General features: G+C 51.6%; 1 protein-coding gene across 1 annotated transcript in view; it reads left to right on the forward strand.

Annotated features, from left to right (window-relative positions):
* Nucleotides 1-26668, forward strand: part of LOC140429611 (fibrillin-2-like) — a 496823-nt gene that overhangs the window by 12684 nt on the left and 457471 nt on the right. Inside the window, exons 3-5 of the mRNA XM_072516854.1 lie at nucleotides 20132-20230; nucleotides 20582-20677; nucleotides 23134-23229. Of these exons, the coding sequence (XP_072372955.1) occupies nucleotides 20132-20230; nucleotides 20582-20677; nucleotides 23134-23229 (291 nt within the window). The remainder of the gene's footprint in view (nucleotides 1-20131; nucleotides 20231-20581; nucleotides 20678-23133; nucleotides 23230-26668) is intronic.

Raw genomic sequence — 26668 nt, forward strand, 5'->3', positions numbered from 1 at the left:
TCCGGCCCGGATGGGCCGAAGTCCCGCTACTGGAATGCCTGTCCCGCCGGCGTGGATTAAACCACCTCTCTTACCGGCGGGACAAGGCGGTGCGGGCGGGCTCCGGGGTCCTGGGGGGGGCGCGGGGCGATATGGCCCCGGGGGGTCCCCCACGGTGGACTGGCCCGCGATCAGGGCCCACCGATCCGCGGGTGGGCCTGTGCCGTGGGGGCACTCTTTTCCTTCCGCCTTCGCCACCGTCTCCACCATAGTGGAGGCTGAAGAGACTCCCTCCACTGCGCATGCGCGGGGATGCCGTGAGCGGCCGCTGACGCTCCCGCGCATGCGCCGACCGGCGATGTAATTTCCGCGCCAGCTGGCGGGTCACCAAAGGCCTTTCCTGCCAGCTGGCGGGGCAGAAATCAGTCCGGTTCGGGCCTAGCCCTTCAAGGTTAGGGCTCGGCTGGTCAAGATGCGGAGGATTTCGCACCTTTGGGGCGGCGCAATGCCGGACAGATTTGCGCCGTTTTTGCCGCCGGTCGGCGGACATCGCGCCGATTACGGAGAATTTCGCCCATGATCTCTCACATTAGCACCACCCAGCCCTTTACAAAATTTATTTCTGAAAGGGCTTTCAACTGTGGTATACATGACCACAGAGTTCAGATTTTCACACGTCTCTGAACTCGCCATTGGCAAATTCCTTTCCATTATCAGCCAGATAATTTGATAGTGCCTCAGATTTGGTCATATTAATTTCTCCATGATTTTATCTGTGCTAACTCTTTAATCTTTGCTGTATATTAATGTAGAAAAGCTATATCTGGTCACCAGGGGCGTCATTCTCCGACCCCCCAGAGGGTCGGAGAATGGCCGTTGGCCGCCGTGAATCCCGCCCCCGCCGGTTGCCGAAGTCTTCGAAGAGAGAAAAGTCGGCGGGGCGTTAATGGCGCCGCTGCCGCGGAGAATGTCACTGGTCTGCGCAAGGCAGCCGATTTTCGGCCTGCCGATATTCTCCCTTCCGGATGACCGTTCACGTCGACGTAAATTAAACCTCCTTTTCATCGGCGTGACCCTGTGCTCCAGGTTCACGCCGACCAGCGTGGAGGTGAGTGACGGCCTGGGGGGTTGGCTCTGGGCAGGCGATGGCGTGGCCGCAGTCTGAATGCGTGAGGAGAGGTGTGTCTCGGGTTGTGTGTGTGTGTGTGCGGCGGGGCGGGAGTGGTTAGAGTAGGCTGGGCTCCGGGGAAGTGCCGGGAGGGGTCCGTGCCGGGGAGGCGGATGGGGGTGTCCGTGCCGGGGTTGAGGTTGGGGGGGGTTCCGTGCAGGGGTGGAGGTTGGGGGGGGGGTCCGTGCCGGGGTGGAGGTTGGGGGGGGTGTCCGTGCCGGGGAGGGGGATGAGGGGGGGGGGTCCGTGCCGGGGTGGAGGTTGGGGGGGGGGTCCGTGCCGGGGTGGAGGTTGGGGGGGTGTCCGTGCCGGGGTGGAGGTTGGGGGGGGTGGGTCCGTGCCGGGGTGGAGGTTGGGGGGGGTCCGTGCCGGGGAGGGGGATGGGGGGGGTCCATGCCAGGGTGGAGGTTGGGGGGGGGGTCCGTGCCGGGGTGGGGGATGGGGGTGTCCGTGCCGGGGTGGAGGTTGGGGGGGGGGGTCCGTGCCGGGGAGGGGGATGGGGGTGTCCGTGCCGGGGTGGAGGTTGGGGGGGGTCTGTGCCGGGGAGGGGGATGGGGGGGGGTCCGTGCCAGGTTGGGGGGGTGGTCCGTGCCGGGGAGGAGGATGGGGGTGTCCTTGCCGGGTGGAGGTTGGGGGAGGGTCCGTGCCGGGGTGGAGGTTGGGGGGGGTCCGTGCCGGGGAGGGGGATGGGGGGGTGTCCGTGCCGGGGTGGAGGTTGGGGGGGTGGTCCGTGCCTGGGAGGGGGATGGGGGTGTCCGTGCCGGGGTGGAGGTTGGGGGGGGTCCATGCCGGGGTGGAGGTTGGGGGGGGGGTGGGTCCGTGCCGGGGTGGAGGTTGGGGGGGGGAGGGTCCGTGCCGGGGTGGAGGTTGGGGGGGGTCCGTGCCGTGTTGGAAGTTGGGGGGGGTCCGTGCCGGGGAGGGGGATTGGGGGGGGGGGGTCCGTGCCGGGGTGGAGGTTGGGGGGATGTCCGTGCCGGGGTGGAGGTTGGGGGGGGTGTGGTCCGTGCCGGGGAGGGGGATGAGGGTGTCCGTGCCGGGGTGGAGGTTGGGGGGGGGGGGTTCTATGCCGGGGAGAGGGATGGGTGTGTCCGTGCCGGGGTGGAGGTTGGGGGTGGTGTCCGTGCCGGGGAGGGGGATGGGGGTGTCCGTGCCGGGGTGGAGGTTGGGGGCGGGGGGTCCGTGCCGGGGTGGAGGTTGGGGGGAGGTCCGTGCCGGGGAGGGGGATGGGGGGGGGGGTCCGTGCCAGGTTGGGGGGGTCGTCCGTGCCGGGGAGGGGGATGGGGGTGTCCTTGCCGGGGTGGAGGATGGGGTGGGGTCCGTGCCGGGGTGGAGGTTGGGGGGGGTCCGTGCCGGGGAGGGGGATGGGGGGGGGTCCGTGCCGGGGTGGAGGTTGGGGGGTGGTCCGTGCCGGGGAGGGGGATGGAGGTGTCCGTGCCGGGGTGGAGGTTGGGGAGGGGGTCCATGCTGGGGTGGAGGTTGGGGGGGGGGGTTCCGTGCCGGGGTGGAGGTTGGGGGGGGGAGGGTCCGTGCCGGGGTGGAGGTTGTGGGGGGGTCCGTGCCTGGTTGGAGGTTGGGGGGGGGTCCGTGCCGGGGAGGGGGATTGGGACGGGGGGTCCGTGCCGGGGTGGTGGTTGGGGGGGTGGTCCGTGCCGGGGAGGGGGATGGGGGTGTCCGTCCCGGGGTGGAGGTTGGGGGGGATCCGTGCCGGGGTGGAGGTTGGGGGGGGGTGCGTGCCGGGGAGGGGGATTGGGACGGGGGGTCCGTGCCGGGGTGGAGGTTGGGGGGGTGGTCCGTGCCGGGGAGGGGGATGGGGGTGTCCGTCCCGGGGTGGAGGTTGGGGGGGGATCCGTGCCGGGGTGGAGGTTGGGGGGGGGGGGTGCGTGCCGGGGTGGAGGTTGGGGGGGGGTCCGTGCCGGGGAGGGGGATGGGGGGGGTCCGTGCCGGGGTGGAGGTTGGGGGGGGGGGTCCGTGCCGGAGAGGGGGATGGGGTGTCCGTGCCGGGGTGGAGGTTGGGGGGGGGGGTCCTTGCCGGGGAGGAGGATGGGGGTGCCTGTGCCGGGGTGGAGGTTGGGGGCGTGGGGGGGGGTCCGTGCCGGGGTGGAGGTTGGGGGGGGGGGTCTGTGCCGGGATGGGGGGGTGTCCATGCCGGGGTGGAGGTTGGGGGGGGAGGTGGTCCATGCCGGGGAGGGGGATGGGGGTGTCCGTGCCGGGGTGGAGGTTGGGGGGGGGGGGGTCCGTGCCGGGGTGGTGGTTGGGTGGGGTCCGTCCCGGTGAGGGGGATGGGGGGGATTCGTGCCGGGGTGGAGGTTGGGGGGGGTTCCGTGCCGGGGAGGGGGATGGGGGGGTCCGTGCCGGGGTGGAGGTTGGGGGGGGGGGGGCTCCGTGCTGGGGAGGGGGATGGGAGGGCAAGTGAGTTGGTCCACCTGGCCAGGTGCCAGCCTCCAACAGTTGGACTCATGCGGTCCATGCCACCTGGCTGGGGGGAGGAGGGGTCCATGTTTTCAGATCATCCAGCGATGCTGGCCGCCGTGGCGGCAGCCGCTCATGTCTATGTTGCCCTGGATGAGGAGGAGGAGGAGGAGGAGGAGCGTGCCAGAGAGGCGGCGCAGGCTGCTGCAGAGGGGCAGGCGGCAGCCGCCTAGGCTGGAGGGACACCCGACCGACAGGACGAGGAGGGGGAGGACGACGTCGCAGCCCCACGGCAACGGAGGCACCCGAGGGCGCCCCGTGTGTACCGGCCCAGGCAGTCATACCAGGACCTCACGGACCGGGAATGCAGGAGGAGACTCCGGATGAGCCGGGAAACCGTTGCACACATCTGCCACCTGCTGGCACACCTGTCACCGTGTGGCACTGGCGGGGGACACCCTCTCCCCGTGTCCGTCAAGGTTGCGGTGGCCCTGAACTTTTATGCAACGGGGTCATTCCAGGCACCGAGTGGGGACCTGTCAGGCATATCGCAGACATCGGTGCACCGGTGCATCCGGGCAGTGACAGATGCCCTATATGCCATGGCGCACCGCTACATCCGCTTCCCCGTGCACCGGGCCAGCCAAGATGCCCGGGCCGTGGGCTTCTCTGCCGTGGCCGGGTTCCCCATGGTCCAGGGCGCGATCGATGGGATGCACGTCGCCGTGCGGCCACCTGCAGATAACAGGGCCGTGTTCACTAATAGGAAGGGGACCTATTCGATGAACGTACAGGTGGTCTGCGACCACCGCATGATGATCCTGCACGTCTGCGCCCGTCACCCAGGCAGTGTACACGACTCATTCGTGTTGTCGCGGTCATTCATCCCCGGCATGTACGAGGGATGCCATCCCCGGCTGAGGGGCTGGTTGCTGGGCGACAGGGGCTACCCATTGCGATCGTGGCTGATGACGCCTGTACGGAGGCCACGCAATGAGGCGGAGAACCGCTACAATGATGCCCATGTAGCGACAAGGGGAGTGATAGAGAGGTGCTTTGGCGTGCTGAAGATGCGTTTCATGTGCCTGGACCTCTCTGGGGGCGCCCTCCAGCATCGGTCAGATAGGGTCGGCCGCATCATTGTGGTGTGCTGCGTCCTGCACAACATAGCCCAACAGAGGGGCGATGTGCTGCAGGCAGAGGAGGGCGGAGTGGAGGAGCAGCAGGAAGAGGCGCAGTCCTCCCCAGATGAGGGGGATGGGGGTAATGGTCAGGGCAGACGGGGTAGACACAGGCGGGTGGCTGTCCACCGTTACCGGCTGGCCCAGCGGGCACGGGACAGACTGATAGACGCCCACTTCACTGACTAGATGGGCGTGGGAATCGGGTAGTATGGTCACAGACCGCACACCATGGCAACAGCCGACCACCCACACCCCCCACCCATCCACCCACCCAGCACCCTCACCCCCCTCCCCAACCCCACCCACCCCACCCGCATGCACACCACCCCCCCCCCCCCCCTCATTGCCGATCCACCTGCGGCACAACGGGCCGGGCTCACACAGTTGCGGGTGGACGCGTGCCTATCGCAGGCCATGGAGGATAATGACAACCCTCCCTGCGGTGAGCTCCTGGCTCTACATCGTTGGACTATGTCTGACCCATGGCCACAGTACCACCATCCACCCGGACCATCCCTGCATGTGGCTGTGACACTGCAGCGCACGGTCCCGTCCTCTGCCCGGGGGATGTTGATGGCGGCCCAGGGGGAAGGGGGCAGACTCACCTGGGGCTGAAGTAAGACCACCCCTCACACACACACTTGCGCTCAACGTACATGACACCCCCGCACACTTTGGACAGAGCACAAAGGCAGCTTCTGTAGGTGTAACATTGACTTTAATAACCAAAGGAGTTCATGCATGTGCCCTAGCCCCTAAAACTCATCTGTGCCCTGCAACCGTGCCAACTTACTCAGTGTCTAATTGTTTGGCCTTACGAGCCCTTTGACTACGTCTACGTGGTTCCCCAGACGGTGCAGCAGAACTGGAGGTGGACTCCTGTGATTCCTGCCCTCTGACACTGGATCCCTTTGGCGGCCGTTTCCTGGGGCGTCCTGGCCTAAATGGGCCAGGCTGCGGCCCGGGCGACTGGGATGGCGAGCTGCCAGCCTGTCCTGCCCGTTGCCCACCCGATGCACCTGGGACGGAAGGGGGGGAGTCCGAGGTGTCGCGGTGTACCGGGACCTCCCCTACAGAGGGAGCCGGGACGGACCACACCACCCCCTCCTCCCTCGGGGTGCCCGATGGCCCCCAGGCCTCTACATGGGTGGGGGATGCGAACGGACTGGCCATCCGACGCCCCCCCAACATCTGGCGCTGCCAGTCCTGGAGGCCCGTGCTGGTATCGACAGGGGTCTGCAGGTTTGCAGCCATGGAGCCCAGGGGGTTGGCAAACCCTGTCTGTGACAGTGCGACGCCGGCTCGCACATGGCCACTGGCGCCGATGCCCTCAGCGATGGCCTGCAGAGACTGGGCCATGGCCTGCTGAGACTGGGCCATGGCCTGCTGAGACTGGGCTATGGCGTTGAGCGCCTCTGCCATCTGGCGCTGGCACTGGCTCATGGCCTCCTGTGAGAGGGCAGCCATTTCCTGGACCACAGACGCCGCCTACACGGAAAGCCCCAGGCCTCGCAAAACGTTCCCCATGTCTGACACCGTCGCACCCATTGCCTCCACCGCGGACGCCACCCGTGCGGTGTCGGCCTGGGTGGCACGCATGACCGGCACCTCTTCCAGCTCCTGGACGCGGGTGGACTCCTCCACCTGCGACCGCAGCCGCCGCAAGCCGCCCGTCACCCTCTTCGCTTGTCTCCGGGTCGGTGGTTGCATCGGATCTATGTATGGGTGTGGTAACTCCAGGTACCCGGGATCCATCTGGGCGGCAGATGTTCGTTTGTGCTGGGCTGCCCTCCGACCGCCCGGCCCCTCTGCTGCTCCTACCTCCACCTGCGACGGCTGTGTTGTGCGCACCAGTGAGTGTACCAGATGCCTCATCACTAAAGTGCCCAACCGAGGTGTGTGTTTCTGCGATGGTGGAGGGTGTTGGTGACAGCAGTGGCGTTGTGTCGTGCTCTTCGTCCCACTCTGAGTCCATGGCACTTTGGGGTGGGGGTTCGTCTCCACTCATCCACTCTGAGTCACTGTCCGATATTTCGTCTTCCCGGGTAGTGGTGTCCCGGGTAGTGGTGTCCCGGGTAGTGGTGTCCCGGGTAGTGGTGTCCCGGGTAGTGGTGTCCTGGGTAGTGGTGTCCTGGCTCGGATGTGACGGGGGCCTGTGGCTGCCCCCCTCATCGCTGGGTGGTCGCTCCCGCACGTGACGGGGGTGTCGTCTCCCTGTTGCTCCAGGTCTCTCCGTCTCCCGTGGTGTGCGAGGGGCATCCTGCGGGCGTCGCATGCTGGAGGGTGCGGGTCTCTCCGTCTCCCGTGGTCTCCGAGGGGCATCCTGCGGGCGTCGCATGCTGGAGGGTGCGGGTCTCTCCGTCTCCCATGGCCTCCGAGGGGCATCCTGCGGGCGTCGCATGCCGGAGGGTGCGGGTCTCTCCGTCTCCCGTGGTGTGCGAGGGGCATCCTGCGGGCGTCGCATGCCGGAGGGTCCGGGTCTCTCCGTCTCCCGTGGCCTCCGAGGGGCATCTTGCGGGCGGTCTGCATCTGTGGGGATGGGTGCCTGGACGTTTGGTCCTGCGATACACAATGAAGCATGCATGGTTAGACATCAGGCAGTGATCAGGTGATACGGGGGAGGGGGATATAGGGGAGGGGGGATATGGGGACGGGCTGCCGGTGGCTCACTTGTTACTACGCCCCTGACCTCTGCATCAGCAACCTCCCGGTCCTCAGGTCCACCAGCCAGTTCCAGGGCCCTTTCCTCATGTACGGTCAGTGGCCTCTCATCAGCGGGCCCTCCTCCAGTCCTCACATGCTCCCTATTGTTGTGTGTGCGCTTCTCCTGTTGGGGGGGGGGGGGGGGGGAGGTGGTGGCAGGGGTAAAAGGCAACACTGTTAGGCAGGTATATGAATGCACACCATTGGTTGCGCGTGCATTGCAGAGGTTAAGGTTAGGGCTGGATTCACTTGGGGATATGGGGGAGGGGGGGATATGGGGGAGGGGGGGATATGGGGGAGGGGGGATATGGGGGAGGGGGGGGATATGAGGGAGGCTCACCCTGCCTGCTCTGACGAGGTCGTTCACCTTCTTGTGGCACTGGGTGCCTGTCCGTGGTGTCAGGGCCACAGCGGTGACAGCCTCTGCCACTTCCCTCCACAGACGCCGGCTGTGGCGTGGGGCAACTCTGCGGCCGTGCCCGGGATACAGGGCGTCCCTCCTCTGCTCCACCGCGTCCAGGAGCGCCTCCACATCGCGTGACTCGAACCTCGGGGCTGAGCGGCGGCCAGCCATCCAGTCGGGTGTTGCAGTCGGGTGTTCCAGTCGGGTGGGGGGGGAGCAGCGTGGCTTTATGAGCCGTCACGCCGTGCGGCGCGTATGACGCTGCACGGCGTGAACCACTGCGCAAGCGCGGATCCCGTTACGTCGCTGCTAGCCCATTTCGGGCCGGAGACTATCGACCCATTTTTCCGACGTGACGCAAGTCGGATTTGCGCCGTTTTTTGCGCCGATCGGCGGACTTTCCGCCGATAACGGAGAATTTCGCCCCAGGTCTATAAGATGTAGGATGAAAATATTTCTGTCTTTGTTCATACCTTGAAATCCACAGCAATTATATCCTTTGATACTTTGTTTCACAGATTTCACAATTCTCACCGATCTCTTTTATTAGCCTTTTATTTTCTTCATCAACTACACCTGCATTTTCTGTCAGCAAGATTCTTAACCTTTGACCAGTAGCACAAACAAATTGTTTTTGTTACTTTAAGACAATTGGTAATTTTTCTGTCTGATTCTTCTTACTTTGTGCCATTAATATTTATCTGACATCTGGGGCGTGATTCTCCGACCCCACTCCGGGTTGGAGAATCGCCGGGGGCTGGCGTGAATCCCGCCCCCGCTGTGTCCCGAAGTCTCCGCCACCAGAGATTCGGTGGGGGTGGGAATCGCGCCGCGCCGGTCGGCGGGTCCACCTCCGCTGATTCTCCGGCCCAAAATGGGCCGAAGTCCCGCTGCTGGAATGCCTGTCCTGCCAGCGTGGATTAAACCACCTTTTGAACGGCGGGACAAGGCGGTGCGGGCAGGCTCCGGGGTCCTGGAGGGGGTGCGGGGCGATCTGGCCCCGGAGGGTGCCCCGCACGGTGGCCTGGCCCGCGATCAGGGCCCACCAATCCGCAGGCGGGCCTGTGGCGTGGGGGCACTCTTTTTCTTCCGCCTTCGCCATGGTCTTCACTATGGCAGAGGCTATAGAGATCCCCTCCCCTGCGCATGCGCGGGGTTGACGTCAGCAGCCGCTGACGCTCTCGCGCATGCGTCGCCCGGCGAAGACCTTTCGGCCCCGGCTGGCATGGCGCCAAAGGCCTTTCCCGTCAGCTGGTGGAGTGTAAACCACTCCGACGCGGGCCTAGCCCCTCAAGGTGAGGGATTGGCCCTTAAAGGTGCGGAGACTTCTGCACCTTTGGGGCGGCCCGACGCCGGAGTGGTTCCCACCACTCCATTACGCCGGAACCCCCCGCCCCGACGGGTCGGGGAGAATCCCGCCCATGGTGAGAGACATGAGGTTTTGTTAACGGGATATAATAATATCCGTATAAGTAAACTACAGATCAACTGACTTTCCAAAAATAATTGCCTTTTCAGGAAAAGGCAATGTCAAGTTTCATTTGTACCTGTTTCAACGAACGTTTACTCAGCAGTAGAGTTATCTCACGCGAGCCAACATCAGTACTTGTAAAATAGCTCACTCCAGATATTTTCTGTGGCATTAGAACTCTTGTTCATGACCCCAATGCGCTGTCATCACCAAACATAAAGCAAGTCGTACTTTTATATTCCTTAACCTTGCATCAGTTCTCAAGGTAACCCTTTAACTAATCTGCCCCACATATTGTTGAAGTCCAAGCACGCTCTAGCACAGCACAGTTAACGAAGTAACCACAGGGCTGAAACTCATTATAACCAGTATAACTTGCTTGGATACATCATTACCTTCATCCTTTCCCACATGTTATAAAATCATAGAATCACTACAGTGCAGAAGGAGGCCATTTGTTCCATCAACTCTGCACCGGCATTCCAAAGAGTGCTCGACCTAGGCCAGCGCCCCAGCCCTCCCCTCCCTATCCACTTAACCTAACCTGCATATCCCTGGACACCTAAGGGTAAATGTAGCATGGCCAATCCACCTAACCTGCACATTTTTGGACTATGGGAGGAAACTGGACCACCCGAAGGAAACCCACGCAGATACGGAGAAAACATGCAAACTCCCCACAGATAGTCATCCAAGGCTGGAATTGAACCCTCAGTCCCTCAGAACTTCTTTATTATGTGCCATTTTGAGACCTTGCCTTCTTTGCTTTCGGAGTTCACTGTGTAATAATACTTAGAGCCATAACTGAAACCCTTATTAATTCTTCCTTGGGCATTTTGTAGCTTAATTTTACCTATTATTTTGTTCCAATCTTGTCTTCCGTAATAGCCAAATGTGTGAAAGATGCTTTCATCCTCATTCTGTTTGTCTTTAATCTTTATGCTGCATTTACATCTGCATCTGGTTTCCGACTATTTCAAAATCTGTGAATTATTGAATCTCCTACATGTTGTCATCGCCGAATGTCTCATTTGTTCCATGAAGGTCGAAGAAAGTGACTTTCCTTTGGAATTTCTTTGAACGCAGCAGACATATGAAACAACAGGGTCTCTTTTTCTGAGAATATGACAGCAATTAGATCCAATTGTCTGTTTATTTGAGGTATCTTGGCACAATCCAGTTATTTAAATACTCGTAGTGAGCCAGGCATCCCCTTTTTTTGTCTATTTTGTCAATTATTTAATCGCAATCTGTTAAATTGCATATGTATTCCTCCGTGAAATGATCATCTGTTTTCCTAAATCTGTCAAGTTCGGAGCATGCCTCATACACATTTAACAGACCATCTTGTGGATTTTATCCAAATGCTCTGTCGGAAAGTCAAAATCTCCATCACTATCCAAATGATGGGAATCCATCTTGCAAATAACTTTGCTTCTGGTTTTACTTCTTGTGGGAAGCGACATCACCAAAACCATATCTTACTTTCTTTTTGAGAGTGATCCTGCCATTGTCCACATCCTCATTTCATCCTTGCATTGTTACTGTGCTTCAGAATCTGGGATTCCATCGGAGGATAACCATATCCTTGCAATTTATACTTGCTTTCTACCATTTTCCACCATGCCCATATTTTAGTTTTCTGTCTGTTTTTGTTTCTCAATTTCCAAACTTCACCTTTAGACAACCATCTGTTGCTGCCATGTTTTGTTTCAAAAAACACATGGTGAAGGATGGAACTGAAGCCAATCTATATATGCTGTTATATATTGTATTAACAGCGATACACTGTACAAAGAAAGAGGGTGAGGAAACAGTGATTGTGGGAGAGAGGGAGTAGAGAAGACAGATGGAGCAGAAATAAGCAATGTTTCTCCTGTCCATTCCTGAAGTCACGGACTCAGAGTAGGTTATAGTTTTACAGTGGTGCAGTGGTTAGCAGTTAGCACCGCTGCCTCACAGCGCCACGAACCCGGGTTCGATTCCGACCTTGGATGACTCTTTATGTGGTGTTTGCACGTTCTATCCGTGTCTGGGTGGATCTACTCCGGGTGGTCAGGTTTCCTCCCACAGTCCAAAGATGTGTAGGTTAGGTGGATTGTCCATGCTAAATTGCCTCTTAATGTCCAAACGTTAGTTGGGATAACGAGGTTACAGGGATAGGGTGGAGGAGTGGGCCTAGATAGGGTGCTCTTCTGATAGTTGAAACAGACTCGATGGGTCAAACGGCTTCCTTTTGCACTGCAAGGATCCTATACAGGTATCTATATATCTTGCCTAACTGATGTATATTCATGTATAGAATCGTAGAATATAATCATAAAACTGTGATAGCAGAGAAGGAAACTGACAAAAACTGAGTGTATTCTCAAAATCTCCCCTACCTGCCGTGGCGGGCCGTACCGGCGCCGAGGAGTGGCGTGAACCACTCCGGCATCAGGCCGCTCTGAAGGTGCGGAATCCTCACGCCTTCAGGGGCTGGCCGGCGCGAGTTGGCGCATGCGCGGGAGCGCCAACGTGTGCTGGCGTCATCCCAGCGCATGCTTGAGGGGTCTCTGCGCCGGCCATGGCGGACCGTTACAGCGGCCGGCGCGGAGAGAAAGAGTGCCCCCACGCCACAGGCCCGCCGCCCGCGGGTCTACCCAGGCCACCGTGAGGGCCCCCCCCCCCCGGGGGCCAGACTCCTCGCGTCCGTGTGTCGTCCCGTTCCCCCCCCCCCCCCCCACCGCGAGGGCTCCGCAGGCCGCCTGCAGAGCCAGGTCCCGCCAGTACGGACCTGGAGTATTTTACGCTGGCGGGAACCATCGAAAATGATCGGCCACTTGGCCCATCGCGGGCCGGAGAATCGCTGGCGGGGGGGGTGGGGGGGGCTGCTGCCAATGGCCCCTGCCCAGAATGAGAATCCTGGATTCACGCCGCCCCCCAGCGATTCTCCGGCCCGGCGGGGCGTCGGAGAATCCCGCCCCGAAACCATTGTCGATTGTCAGAAAAACACGTACAGTTCTTCCAGGGAAGAAAATCAGTTGTCCTTACCTGAACTAGCTTACAGCGCAAGGTGGTTGACTCTTAAACGCCCTCTGAAATGGCCCAGCAAGTCATTCAGTTGTATCAAACCGCTGCAAAGTAAGAAAGAAAATCAAACGGATGGACTACCCGGCATCGGCCAAGGCACCAGAGACGGCAACGCCAAACGATTCTGCAAAGTCATCCTTACTAATAGAATATACAGTGTAGAAGGAGGCCATTCGGCCCATCGAGTCTGCACCGACCCACCTAAGCCCTCACATCCACCCTATCCCCGTAACCCCAATAACCCCTTCTAACCTTTTTTTGGTCACTAAGGGCAATTTATCATGGCCAATCCACCTAACCTGCACGTCTTTGGACTGTGGGAGGAAACCGGAGCACCCGGAGGAAACCCACGCAGACACGGGGAGAACGTGCAGACTCCGCACAGACAGTGACCCAGCGGGGAATCGAACCTGGGACCCTGGCGCTGTGAAGCCACAGTGCTATCCACTTGTGCTACCGTGCTGCCCAATAAACACCCATTTCTTAAAGGTACTCTCACTACAGATATTTATATACACACCCATTTATAAACACCCATTTCTTAAAGGTACTCTGACATGACAACGGGGAGAATGTGCAAACTCCACACGGACAGTGACCCAGAGCCGGGATCGTGAATACTGGTGGACAGTTAAACAACTAACAGGAGGCGCGGGCTCCACATATATCCTTATCCTCCGTCATGGGGGAACCCAGTGTATCAGTGCAAAAGATAAGGCTGAAGCATTTGCAACCATCTTCAGCCAGGAGTTTCATGTGGATGGTCCGTCTCTGCCTCCTACTGAGGTCCCCAGGGTCACAATAATCTTCAGCTAATTTGATTCACTCCATTTGATATAAAGAAACGTCTGAATGCACTAGAAAATGCAAAAGCTGTGGGTCCTACATCATTCTTGCAATAACACTGAAGACCCATGCTCCAAAACTAGCCGCGCCCCTGGGCAAGCTGTTCCATTATAGCTACAACACTGGTGTTCACCCAGCAATGTGGAAAATTGCCTAGGTGTGTCCTGTCCACGAAAAGCAGGAAAAATCCAACCCAGCTAATAAGAAGTGTGATGGAATACCCTCCACTTGCCTGGATTAGTGCAGCTCCATCAACACTCAAGAAGCTTGACACAATCCAGGACAAAGTAGTCCGTGTGATTGGCAGTTCACCCACCACCATAAACGTTCACTCCTTCCATGGCAGCAGTGTGCACCACCTGCAAGATGCACTGCAGCAACTTAAGGCTCCTTCGACAGCAACTTCCAAACCATGCCACCTACCTCTAGAAGGACATGAGCAGCAGATGCAAGTTCCCCTCCAAGTCACACACCATCTTGATTTAGAATTGTATCGCTGTTCCTTCAATGTTCTTGTTTCTTAATCCTGACTTCCTTTCCTAACAGCACTGTCGGCTTCCACGTGGATTGCTGTGGTTCAAAATGGCGGCACACCACCAGGTTCTCAAGGGTGATTAGGGATGGGCAATGAATGCCGACATAGCCAGTGACACTCGCATCCCATGACTGAATAAATAAAAAAAGAACTTTTGAAAGCTTTTTATTTTTAATTAAACCTGCATATATTACCGGAAGGGTTTTCTGAGTCCTAACATAAATAACTGGCTAGCATAGGGAGATACATTTCTTTGTATCTGTCAGCATTGTTAATATGTTTGGGCTCCTGTCTCAAATAATATGTGGTCCTGAATGAAGCAAAACTTTACATCAAAAAGCACTTTGAAGTAACTAGAATTTGTGTAGGCTACAAAAAGTACTTATATTTCACATTGGCATTCGGCAATGGTTCAGCAAATGAGATGAAAGTGTCTGCTTTCTCTGAAAGTTGAGAATCTCAAGTATGTTGGAAAGTCTCATTCAGGTTCCAACTGGGCACAAAGCCACAAAAAAAACTATTGGCTTGGTGATAATTTGTCAGTATCATTGAACAAAGTACAGGGGTAAAATGAAAAACTCAGGCACCTATATCAAAGATTGATCTTGTGATGTGGAGGATTCTAGTATGTGGTCAGTGGAGTGAAGGAGGACCTCTTTATTGCATATGTTTAGATGAGGAGTGTTAGATCCGAGATAAGCAGCCATGCATAAACAGTGGTTTAAAAAAGGTTTACTGCTAGTTACAGTCAAACACCTCCACTCCCTGGATGGTCTCCTTAGTTTTTATAATAGAGGGGCTACTCCTGTTAAGGGGAAGCCCTGCTCTTTTACCGCGGAGGTTCGTATTCCCCGGCGGGAAATCTGATGGTTCCTATCCTGTGACCTCTGCTGGGATTATAACAATGTTTTTTAAAAATATAACTTTAGAGTGCCCAATTCTTTTATTTCCTATTAAGGGGCAGTTTAGTGTGGCCAATTCACTCAACCTGCACATTTTTTTGGGTTGTGGGGTGAGCCCCACGCAGACACGATGAGAATGTGCAAACTTTATACAGACAGTGACCTCGGGCCATGATCGAACCCGGGTCCTCGGTGCCGTGAGGCAGCAGTGCCAACCACTGCACCACCATGCCGCCCCTATTATAACTAGGAGTCCGCCACTTTCTTTTCAATTTGCTTCAATTTTATTCAGCTTATAATAATAATAATCTTTATTGTCACAAGTAGGCTTACATTAACACTGCAATGAAGTTACTGTGAAAATCACCGAGTCACCACACTCCGTCACCTGTTCGGGTACACAGAGGGAGAATTCAGAATGTCCAAATTACCTAAGAGCACATCTTTCGGGACCTGTGGGAGGAAACTGGAGCAGCCGGAGGAAACCCACACAGGCACGGGGAGAATGTGCAGACTCCGCACAGACAGTGATCCAAGCCGGGAATCGAACCTGGGACCTTGGCGCTGTGAAGCAACAGTGCTAATCACTATGCCGCCCATATATGCAAAATAGTAAATAAACCCAGGGAATAAGTGAGAAATAGAATATTTTATCCTGATAATATCCTGAAGTATTATCTGGCCACATTGATATCCCACTGCTTTAGTGTTTTAATGTTTTTTAATGTACTTGTTGCATAGGTGAAATTTCATGATCAAATTCTAAAGCATAACCATGTCATGTCAAAAATTGGATTTTACTGGGCTGTTCTCATAGCTTCTGTAAATATAGCTGAAGTATGTTTTACCCATAAATCTGAAAATCAAATACATTCAAAAACCCCACCTTTTTTGAACCTCATCAGTCTTTAGCGTGGAAAGTCTAGTTGTTGCTCTGCATTGTTTGCCTTGTCGTGAACATGTCAAAAAGAAACTTATTACATGCAGCTTGTATTTATTATACATCTTACTTTTCTAACCATCTTATTAACTTTAGCCTATAACTGGCCTCGGCTTAGGGTATTGTAATGTAAGTTTATATGCAGCAGCCGGAAATGATCTGAAATGCAATCTGAAACGAGGGTTTTGGCAAAGGATATTAGGCTGTACCCATGCATTCAAACAGCCCAAAGTATGAGTCAGACAGGGGTAGGAAGCTAAGAACAGAGATATCAGCGCTGTAATTTAGCATGGTAGTATGTAATTTGTCAATATTTTCTCTTCTCCCATTCCTTCTGTTGTACATCAAAAATTGGACCTTAAACAGCCCAAAGAAGTAGTTTTTAAAATGTGTTCTCAGGATGTGGGTGACGTTGGCACTGAATTTATTGCTCTGAGAAGGGGGGTGATGGGGAGTCATCACCCATTTGTCATCACCTTCCAACTCAGAGGTTTCTTATTGTAGATTTTTTCTCCTCTCTCCCTGAAAGGTGTTGGTCTTATCAGATTATGGTTTTATAGCTGCTGCCAGTCTTAATGTTACCTTATTTAAGTGGCTGTCTTTCACATGTTTGGTCAGCCATTGTGTGTTGCCAAGCTGGAGGGCATTGTAATCACGTTCAATCCAGTCCTCATTTGCCACCCATGAAATGAAATGAAAATCGCTTATTGTCACAAGTAGGCTTCAATGAAGTTACTGTGAAAAGCCCCTAGTTGCCACATTCCGGCGCCTGTTCGGGGAGGCTGGTACGGGAATTGAACAGTGCTGTTGGCCTGCCTTGGTCTGCTTTAAAAGCCAGCGATTTAGCCCAGTGTGCTAAACTTTACTTTACAATAGACTGGAGATCCAAAACTGGAACACTAGTGATTTTTCCCTAACCTTTATCTGTAGCCTAGTGCAGGCGTGCTAATATCAATTAACTAAAGAGAAAACCAGAAATCAACCATGGGACCATCTGGCCCATGTGGCTTAGCACCAGAGCATGAGGCAATTGGGAGAACTTTGTAGATGTAGGTTTAAATCTAATGTATAATATTTAATATCAAACCACATGTTAAACAGTATCTTGGAAATTCCTTCAAGTGGTTCCTGTGTTAATGGTGTTACTTCACTAAAGTTGCAGCGGAAACCAAGCTTACAGATTTATGTGGGGTTTCCACTGCATTTCCAGCAAAGTCAAGCACAGCGGTGTTTGCTTGATTGGCTATTTTAGCTTTGGCAGTGCATTCAATGAAATGCTGCAAAATTGGCACACACCCAATGCTTAAGTTATTACTTTGTAGTTTCTGGGTTTTATCTGCCAAACGTATGGCAGATGATTGGGAGGACCCATTTGAAAATTCAACGCCATTGTGTCTTTCATGTCCTCAGGGCATCCTAAAACATTTCCCAGCCAATTATTTTTTAAAATACAGTTACCATGCATTTCTCGCAAGTGCCAGCGTGACCATCTCCATCACGAGTAACACTATCCACCTCTCCTTGACGTTCAATGGCATTATCATCAGTGAATCGCCCAGTATCGAGATCCCTGGGGTTACTATTGGCCAACAGTTGAACTGGTCCGGCCATATAAATACTGTGGCTATAAGAACAGGTCAGAGGCTGGGAATTCTGTGGTGAGTAAGTCACGTTCTGAGTCGCCTGTCCAACATCTACGAGGCACAATTCTGGAATGCGTTGGAATACTCTTTATTTGCCTGGATGAGTGCAGCTCCAATAACTTAAGAAACTTGACAGCATCAGGGCAAAGCAGCCTGCTTGATTGGCACCCCAATTACAACCCTTAACATTCATTCCTTCCATCACCAACGCACAGTGGCAGCAGTGTGTACCATCTAAAGATGCACTGCAGGAACTCAGCAAATCTCCTTCAGTCCCCCTACCTTTAGGAGGACAAAGGCGACTGATGTATGGCATCACTGCCACCTACAAATCCCCCTCCAAGCCACACACCATCCTTATTTGGAACTGTGTTGCTGTTCCTTCATTGTCATTGGGTCCTGGATACCCTGGAACTCCCTTCCTAACAGCACCGTGAGTGTACCTACACCACATGGACTGCAGAAATTCAGGATGGCAGCTAATTTTTGAATATAATTCAGTGGTTTGAGGCCATTTCAGAGGGTAGTTAAGAGTCAACCACACTGCTGTGGTTCGAGTCATATATAGACCAGATCAGATAAGGATGGGAGATTTTCTTACCGAAAGGATGACAGTAAAATCAGATGAATCACCATTAATGATGCTAGGTTTTTAATCCTGATGTAATTTATTGAATTGAAGTTAAATTTCCTAGTTCCCCTGGGTTTGAACCTATGTCTCAGGATCATTAGTCTAGGCCTTGGGGTTACTAATCCAGTAACAAAACCACTATGCACCATACCACAGGTTATGTTTTGGTCCAGGGCATATGTTGACCGGGACTGGGAGAGCTCTCCACTCTTCTTTGAATATTGCCATTGTGTTTTTATATATATATTTTCATGAATATGCAGAAAACCCTTAATTTTACACCTCATGCACCTCTAACAATCAAGTCAGTGAATGAGGCTTGGACTCGGCATTTGACTCAGAGGAAAGAGTACTACCAGTGAGCCATGCTGTTGCCGACACTCTGCAACTATCCCTATTTACTTGTTCTGTATGGTTCTACTACCTGAAGGTTTAGAGAGTTGGGAAATCAATGTAAGAGATGCTGTGGTTACACATTGGCATAATGGCTCTATAAACTAGGACTGCCCAATATTATCAACATGTTTAAAAAGAAAATGTAATCCTTTAATAATATTACTTTCTCCATAATGAGCATCGCAATATCAATTTAATGGTGTTAGAATCAGAGCCACCAGACAATAATATATTGCAAGGGGAATGGAATATAAAAGTAGGAGCAGTTTTCCCTCAGCTGTACAGAGCTTTGGTGAGACCACATCTGGAGTTCCGTATACAGTTTTGGTCTACTTGTTTGAAAAAAAGCTATAATTCCATTAGAATCAGTTCAGAGAATGTTCACTTGACTCATTCCTGGAATGAAGGGCTTATGAAGAAAGGTTGAACAAGTTGGGCCAACCCCATTGGAGTTTAGAAGATGAAAGGTGACCTCAGGAGATGTATAAGATCCTGAGGGGGCTGAACAGGGTGGATTACCGGGAGGATACTTCCTCTTGTGGAGGGAACTAGGGGACATAGTTCAAGCATAAGATTGAAGACGGTGATTTGGTGATTTTTTTCCTCTCAGAGTCATTAGTCTGTAAAATGTTCTTACATAAAGAACAGTGGAGGCTAGCTCATTGAATATATTCAAGACCGGGATAGGTAGACATTTGAAAGACAAGGGAGTCAACAGTTATGGGGCAGAGAGGAAGGTGGAGTTGAGACCACAAACAGATCTGCCAAAGGACCTACTAGTGCTCCTAGGTTCCTAAAAGGACCAAATCATTAACATCAACTGCGGGATTCTCAGTCGGTGGGATCCTCCCTTCGCTGGCAGCACACCCATGCCCACGGGTTTCCTGATGGCAAGGGATGGCCATAATGGGAAACCCCATTGGCCGGCTGCAGGAACGGAGAATCCTGCCTCAAATATAAACAGAAATTGTGAGAAATACTCACTGTTCAAGTAGCATCTCTGAAGAGAGAAAGAGAATTGATAGGTGAAATTTAACATTGGAAACTGGAGCATTTCCCAATGATTGGCGAACTTCTGGGAACCCTGCTTGCTTCTCTTGGTGAAAGCTTGCCAGAATTATGTGTTCAAAATGCTCTTAACTGACCAGCAATGGGTGTTCCTAAGATTTAGAACCTGGGGTGAAAATTAACATCCACTCGAAAGCTGCCGAAGAATCTGAGGCTGGCAGCTCTCCCTTGTTTGTCACTGCCTCCAGGAACAGTGGCAGATAATAGAGGCCTAGGATTGTTGAGGGACCCAGGCTGCAGGTGTGAGGGTAGGATGGGGGCCACGGGGTAGCAGTCATACTGGCTGGAGGTAGGGGCTGGAAGAAGGGACAGAGGATGGCTCTCAACAAGTCAGCCCCTTCCCGATACTGGGCTTCTTGATGAGGCACTGAGTGCCTTTGAATGAGGAACACTCCTCCCTCTGGAGCCCACAATGGTTTTCTTGCACGGCGACCTCCCTGCTGGTTGAATACCAGCAGTGATGGGATTAGGCACATACTGTCCACTTAAGAGTGTCAATCTGTGTCTGGATGGGAAGATTGCCCAGCAGACTCCCCAGCTTTTTGAGGATCAGGGCAACTTGGCCAGAAATTTATTCATTTCTGAATTTAACAGGGCATGATTGGAGCCCAGATGTTTGCTATCCAATTTACTCCTTAATAACGGTGAATGCTCCACCATTACGTCTGCTGCAAAATCTAGGCCAGCATATAATCAGACACAGCAAAACCTCTCTGTAATCTAAATCTCTCACTTGAGAATGAAATTTACTTCATATTTGTTTACCACTTCTTACCTGCAGCTATTTGTCGAAACACCTGTGGTGATGGATTCTGTTCACGCCCCAACATGTGCACCTGCTCCAATGGACAAATCTCACCCAATTGTGGAACTAAATCTCGTAGGTTTCTAAACATTTTCTTTTGTAAACTTACAATTCTTGATGTTGTAGTCAAGGGACACTTTATATACCTCAGCAATTCATACAAAAGATTATGTATGATGGTATTTTGTGTAGTTAGTGCTATTGTATAAAATAATGGATTAATGAGTGAAACTTTTCTGCAATTTATTTAATTGCAATTTACTGTAATGGTTTGGTCTGTATTGTAAGAGAGTCAGCCTGATTTTTTTTCTGCCTAAAATCCAATAAAATAATTTAATCAATGACTCATATCCATGCTATGATTGTAGTCATCATTTCTACTGTGGTACTTGTGGGAGATTAATGGTAAATGAATACCTTTTATAGTTCAACAGTGCAATATCAGATGCATGAATGGAGGGAATTGTGCTGAAGACCATTGCCAGTGCCAAAAAGGATACACAGGAACGCACTGTGGACAACGTAAGTAGATTTTACTGATGGATATGTGATATAAGTCACAGTTCAACAAGATTAGAGTGCTTCACTGAAGACTTGCCCTAAGAGCATTTTGACATCAAATTCCACATTCAGATTTAATCAGTTTTAATCTGCAGATAGATATTTTGCTGTCATTCGCTCTTTCATACAAGTAAAAAGGAAAATATGTTCCTCAATAGATTGTGGGGTAAGAATTCCTCTGATCACTATTTGTAGCCAATGGAGAAAGTTGATTTAAAGAAGAGAGAAATATGACAACTTTGAGAACCTCTGAGATCTCCTGGGGTTCAGCACTCATGATACAAAACCTATGGCATCCGGAAATATTTTCTTTGGGAACAGGAAAACGTTGATAGGACTGACGATCTCCTCTTTTTATAACACCACAGGATAACATTTCTGAGTTATTGTTCTGGACATAGTTTTGTGTGGTGGAAGCATTTATTGGAAATTCAGGTGCAGAGATTAGTGAATCACTTACTTGTGTAGTTTTCCACCCACAAATTTCAATAAATGGAACAATATAGGAGCTTGAGTTGGGTATAATGACCTCTAATCTCGGATCTGTACTTCTATCTCCGGAATTTCAGCACTGGGACCTCTCTATCAAACTTTCTTATCTCCCCATATATACATGAAGTGTGTGTCCTCTAGAGAACTTTATTTCAACTGTGTTGTTCAGTCCTTTTAAACAAATAATTTGTCCTAATTGTATCTTCACATTGAAAGTCACTAATAGAGTTTGATAACTTTTCATATTGTTCAAAGAATTTTCAAAAAGGATTAAACAATATATTTTTATATTCTCATTTAAATGAAGGCATCAGAGGTATTAATTTTCTTTCCGTGTCCTCCAGTCCTTTCCTTGAGATGGTGATTTGTATTGAGCAAACTTTCATTGGTGACAATTATCGCCAGGATAATAAAATAATGCTTAAATCATTTATGTACATTTTTAATTCCTGATTTTCATTTGTCATGATCTCATTTCTGATACCGCACTACTCCTTAGAGCCATGTTAAAAGTTGCTAAAGATATTGGGGAAAACTCTCCCGCCAGGGAGAATTTAGTTAGGGGGGTCCTTGGGAGGGTTCTCCCTAGTTAGGAGGTTCCTGGGGGCGTGGTCTCCCATTTTAGGGGACCGGTGGGGGTGGGGGATTTGGTAGGGGAGGGAGGGGTGGCCAGGATGTGCATTGTAAGGAGTGAGGGAAGTCCTCGGATGAACTTTGGGAACAAGCCCCTTGAGGAGTTACACCCTTGGCCCACCGCGATGTCCACCACGTCAGGCTCATGTTTGATGAGACCTGTTGTAAATCCCGCTCAAGTGATCCCGGTCCCAGAGGGCCAGAGAATCACGCAGGGGCAGAGAATCTGATGCCAGGCCTGCTAGGTCTTAATGGGTCTTAATGACCCATTTGCATCCATTAGCTGGCATGCGGGCGTGAACCCCGATCCCGCTGCCAGCAGGGGTCCCGGCTTGGACCTTTAATTCGGCCGGATGCCCAATTCTCCCCCTGATCGCAATTCGCGATCCTGATGCCGAGGGGTGGAGAATTCAGCCCATTAGATTCAATGGAAGCATTTTTGTTTCGTTAAAAGTAATTTTAATTAAAATGTGGTACTAGCTTATAGCTGTATTTTAGGCACTGTTGGATTTTTAAATTCTTCCATAACCTTCATAGACTGTTTGTTACTTCATCAATAAACTGCTGTGGAGATTTTCCTCAATTTGCGGAATAAAGGATTGATCCCTCATTTCCTGTCTTCAAAGGTCATATTTGTTCACATGTTCATGCTCATAAGTTGTCTCCAAGGAGAGCACTGTGATTTTCTCTGGAGGTTTTGCTGACTGCCAAAGTCATCTGTGCTTACTTGCTAGAAACTGTGATCATAGTGGGACATGAATGGCTGAGTCAAGCATTGACTGCAAGAAATATTTGTAGAGATATGTGAAGAATGTACGAGACTGGTAAAAATTCCTTAGAAAGTTTAATCTTATATTTTCTTCGAACTAAAAACTGTAAATTATATGTCCCCTTTGCAGTACTTGGGTTGTGGTTTTATATTGGCTCAGTTTGATTTCAACTTTACTTAACCTGTCAAATATTCCCAAACTATGTACCAGTCCCTCGTTAGGCACCAACATTACATTTATAGTAGGTCTATTAGGATAGAAGCTCATTTAACCTTATATATCACACATTGCACAGTGTGATTCTTCAATAAAATAGTATTCCGAGGAAATTAACTTGAGTGTGATAATTTCTGTGAAGAGTTTTCAATTAAATTATTTGCAGGTGGACATCTGTGGAAACCATTGAGGTATTCAGAAACATTCCCTTGTGGTGTTAGGCATTTCATTGAGCACAGTCTGTGGTTCTCTGTTGGTGTTCAACAAAACACTCGTAAAACACTGTCATTTTGCTTTGTGCCGCAGCTGTCTGTGAAAATGGTTGCCAGAATGGTGGTCGGTGTATTGGACCTAATCGTTGTGCGTGTGTGTATGGATTTACTGGTCCCCAATGTGAGAGAGGTAAGAATAAGTAATCTTTGACTTATGCAGGCAAAATCGATGAATTTAATGCACAGTGTTTGAAAGTTAAAGTTTATCTGAAATAAACAAAGATGAGGAAATGTGAGAATAGAAACATTGTCAAAAATGTCATTTTGGGACTTGCTTCCAATGGAAAAATCTTGAAACTATTAACTGATGTGATGTTTAAAAATCTATGATAAATAATTGAATGCACTGAACTTATGGAAGCAGATGCCAAGTACCACTTGCAAGTATGGTTTCTTTTTTTCTGCAAGTTATAAGAAAACAACAGAGTTGGTATTGAAATGGAATCAATTTAAGACCAACTTTTCTGGTCGAAACCACATTAGTATTTGACTCAGTGAGTGCACCATTTGGTATTTAAGTATAATTAATGTTGGAGCTTGAATTGTATGATTTGTTAGCTCTGATCCCTTACTAATGATGTGCACAGCAGGCTGTCCTCAAATCTGTTAGTGCTAGTTTTCTTGGAAGTGCTATTGTTGCATTTATTGATCTTTTAAAAAAAATTGTAGATGTATTTGGAAGTCCATCCAGGTCCAACTCTACACAAGCAAATTGAAAATGCTTACAGAATCATCTTGCAATTGTCATTACAATTCTTTTTAACGTTATACTCCAAAGGGAAACTTGTCAGCGGATTTTCTGATAATTCATGTGGTTGGAGGGGGCTAAGAGCTGTCTGTTATATTCAGTCATCATTATTGCGGCGAAGACTTGAAAGAATAGCTGATCATTTCCTGCCTGTTATTATCATATGTTAATATGTTAGCTAATTAATTTTGTGATTTCCTGTTCCTAACTCTTTCAGCATATGTGAGGAACATATTGGCCCCAAATTCCCTTGTGCCAGTAGTGAACCCCCAGCATATGTTGGCTGGGTAGCTGGGTGGGCAATATTCCCCACCAGGACCTCATAGTTGGAACATTATTCCTTTTAAGTGATTCTGTAAACTCCTGTTAAGGGGGCCCGGCTCAATGTATTGTTGATAGCTTCTGTGCCTGAGCATTTTGAAGTATCTAGACTTGGGAGGCCATTTGTTATGTCATCAGTTGGTGCCTGATGTGTTATTGGATGATCAGGTGAAGGGGGAAGGGGAAAGCAGTTGCTGGAAGTACCCTTCTCGAGAAGCTCAAGGAAGATATTTAAGTTTAACAAACCCCCAGGACCTAACAACCTATATCCTAGGGTTCTAGCTGCACAGGTAGTGGATGCACTGGCTATAAATTTCCAGAATTCTCTAGATTGTGGAATGGTCCGAGCAGTTTGGAAATGAGCAAATCTTAGCAAATTCCTATTCAAGAAAGGAGGGAGAGAGAAAACAAGAACTACCCAGGCCAGTTAGCCTGACATCAGTCAGTGGGAAAGTGCTGGAAACTATTATTAAGGGACGCCTTAACAATGCACCTAGAAATTCATAATATAATTGGAACAGGTAAACATGGTAAGGAATTTTCCATTCTGGAGACTGATGGTGGGTGGGAAAGCCAGTGTGATTCCCGCTAGTTGGCGTGCCACGTGAACACGTGCAATCTTCCACTTCTCAGCTCATTAATACATCCATGAGGAACATGGCGAACCTCGTGGCGAGGTGGGCAGGAAGTCGCCTGCCCCGCCATTACCTCAAGATCCTGGTGTCATATTTCAAGGTAAATCAGCCAGCCAATCACTCTACTACTACCACTATTACTAGAGTTTTTGCGGCTGTAGTCCATACTGGAAATATCAAGATATACAAAAGCGCGTTTGGCGTTGTCTTTCGCTTAACTCTAGGGCCGTGATTGTGCAGCCTCGTCGCGCACGACTCGGTGATGCGTCGAAGCTGGTAACTCTCGTGAAAGGCCTCTCGCGAGATTTATGACGCTTGGGACGCCTCACGAGTTCCAGCGGGATCTCCCGAGACGTCGCGATCTGAATCTTGCCCTCAGTGGGCTGGACCCAGAGTTGCATATTTAAGTGTTCAGTTAAGCTCAATTAAATGTTTGCGCCAAGTCTCCCATGACCCGGGATCGAACACCCATGCCTTGGAGATCTTGCCACGGTGCTGTTTAGCACTGGTCAACACAAACGTCGACCAGGCATAATGGCACCTGGGGGGTTGGGGTGCACCTGGCACAATGGCACCTGAATGGATCTCCCAAGATATCAGGTGTCTCCGGATGGTCAGGCTCTGGGCAGGGTGGCACCCTGGCACTCCCGATGCCACCCGGGCACCTTGGCACTGTCAGCCTGGCAGTTGTCTCCTGGACAGCCTAGCAGTGCTCGTCAGTGCAGGAAATAAATGTAGTGTGGCCTCAATGGGACTCTCCTCACTGAGGCCCTCCAAAAAAGTCTTGTTTAAGAGCGCCCAAAACGGAACTGTTTTTTCCATTAAATTGTGCCCCAGCTAAAAATACTTGCTATTGCTGATCCCACTGCATCTTGCCATTCAGGCCCTTGCTCCTCCCAGCCCCATGCCATGTGTGATGCACCCTTCTTATCTGGATCAGAGACACTACCAAGGCAGGGTTGCTTTCAGCATGCATCATCAACACCTCAGCAGCATAGAAGACTAACCGCATGTTCCTTTATCAACCATGAGCATTCACCTGGGACGTTGGAGTTGTGAGTTGGCCACCCTCCATCAACGGCACACCATGGAAACATTCTTCCTCCATCCCTCCTATCACCCCTGCCTCCGACAGCAGCTAAATGGACAGAATAAATGGCAGCTGTCCACACCTTGCTGGGAACTTGATCTTATGAGACCTATGAGTCGGGAGCAAACATGCTACAATGTGGACTTAACCAGAGAGAGGAGAACACAAGTGATCTTCTTTGACATCCAGCTGCCTCATAATTATTAGGGCGTCCCTTTTGTTTTTTGCAAAAGCAGAACTCAGTGGACCCTCCCCCCAGTTGCTGACCTTGAACTTCACCACCTGGGGGGATCTCAGTGATTGACTAACTGCATGGTCAAGGTCAGTTTGGGAAAGATTGGTGTGCATCACCATTCAAACTTGCTTTACCACCTTCTATCCTCCCCCTGCCACTCACCAAATCCCACCTCCTCCCATTCCCCACCAATTAGGATAGACCCACCCAGTATCACCATTCCACTGCTCGCTGTTATCTGTGAACCTGCCCATGTTACCCTGGAGCCTATCGTGATCTACCTCCAAATGACTTTTTTCCCATCAAAGTTGATACTCATTACCATCGCCATGCTCACTTTGTCCCTGCCCCCTCCTGTTATCCAAACCACCTGTCTGTTCCCCCTCAGTGATTTATCCAATGGGACCGTAGACCTGTCTGACTCTCACCCTGGATACCATCCATTCCACCAACACCCTCCCCCCCTCCTCCCATACACACACACAGGTATTCATACCGTCAATTTGAGTGTTTATTAAAATCAAAAATAAATATTTATTT

This window comes from Scyliorhinus torazame, chromosome 9 (assembly GCF_047496885.1).
Source record: "Scyliorhinus torazame isolate Kashiwa2021f chromosome 9, sScyTor2.1, whole genome shotgun sequence".
In the NCBI taxonomy this organism is placed as follows: Eukaryota; Metazoa; Chordata; class Chondrichthyes; order Carcharhiniformes; family Scyliorhinidae; genus Scyliorhinus; species Scyliorhinus torazame.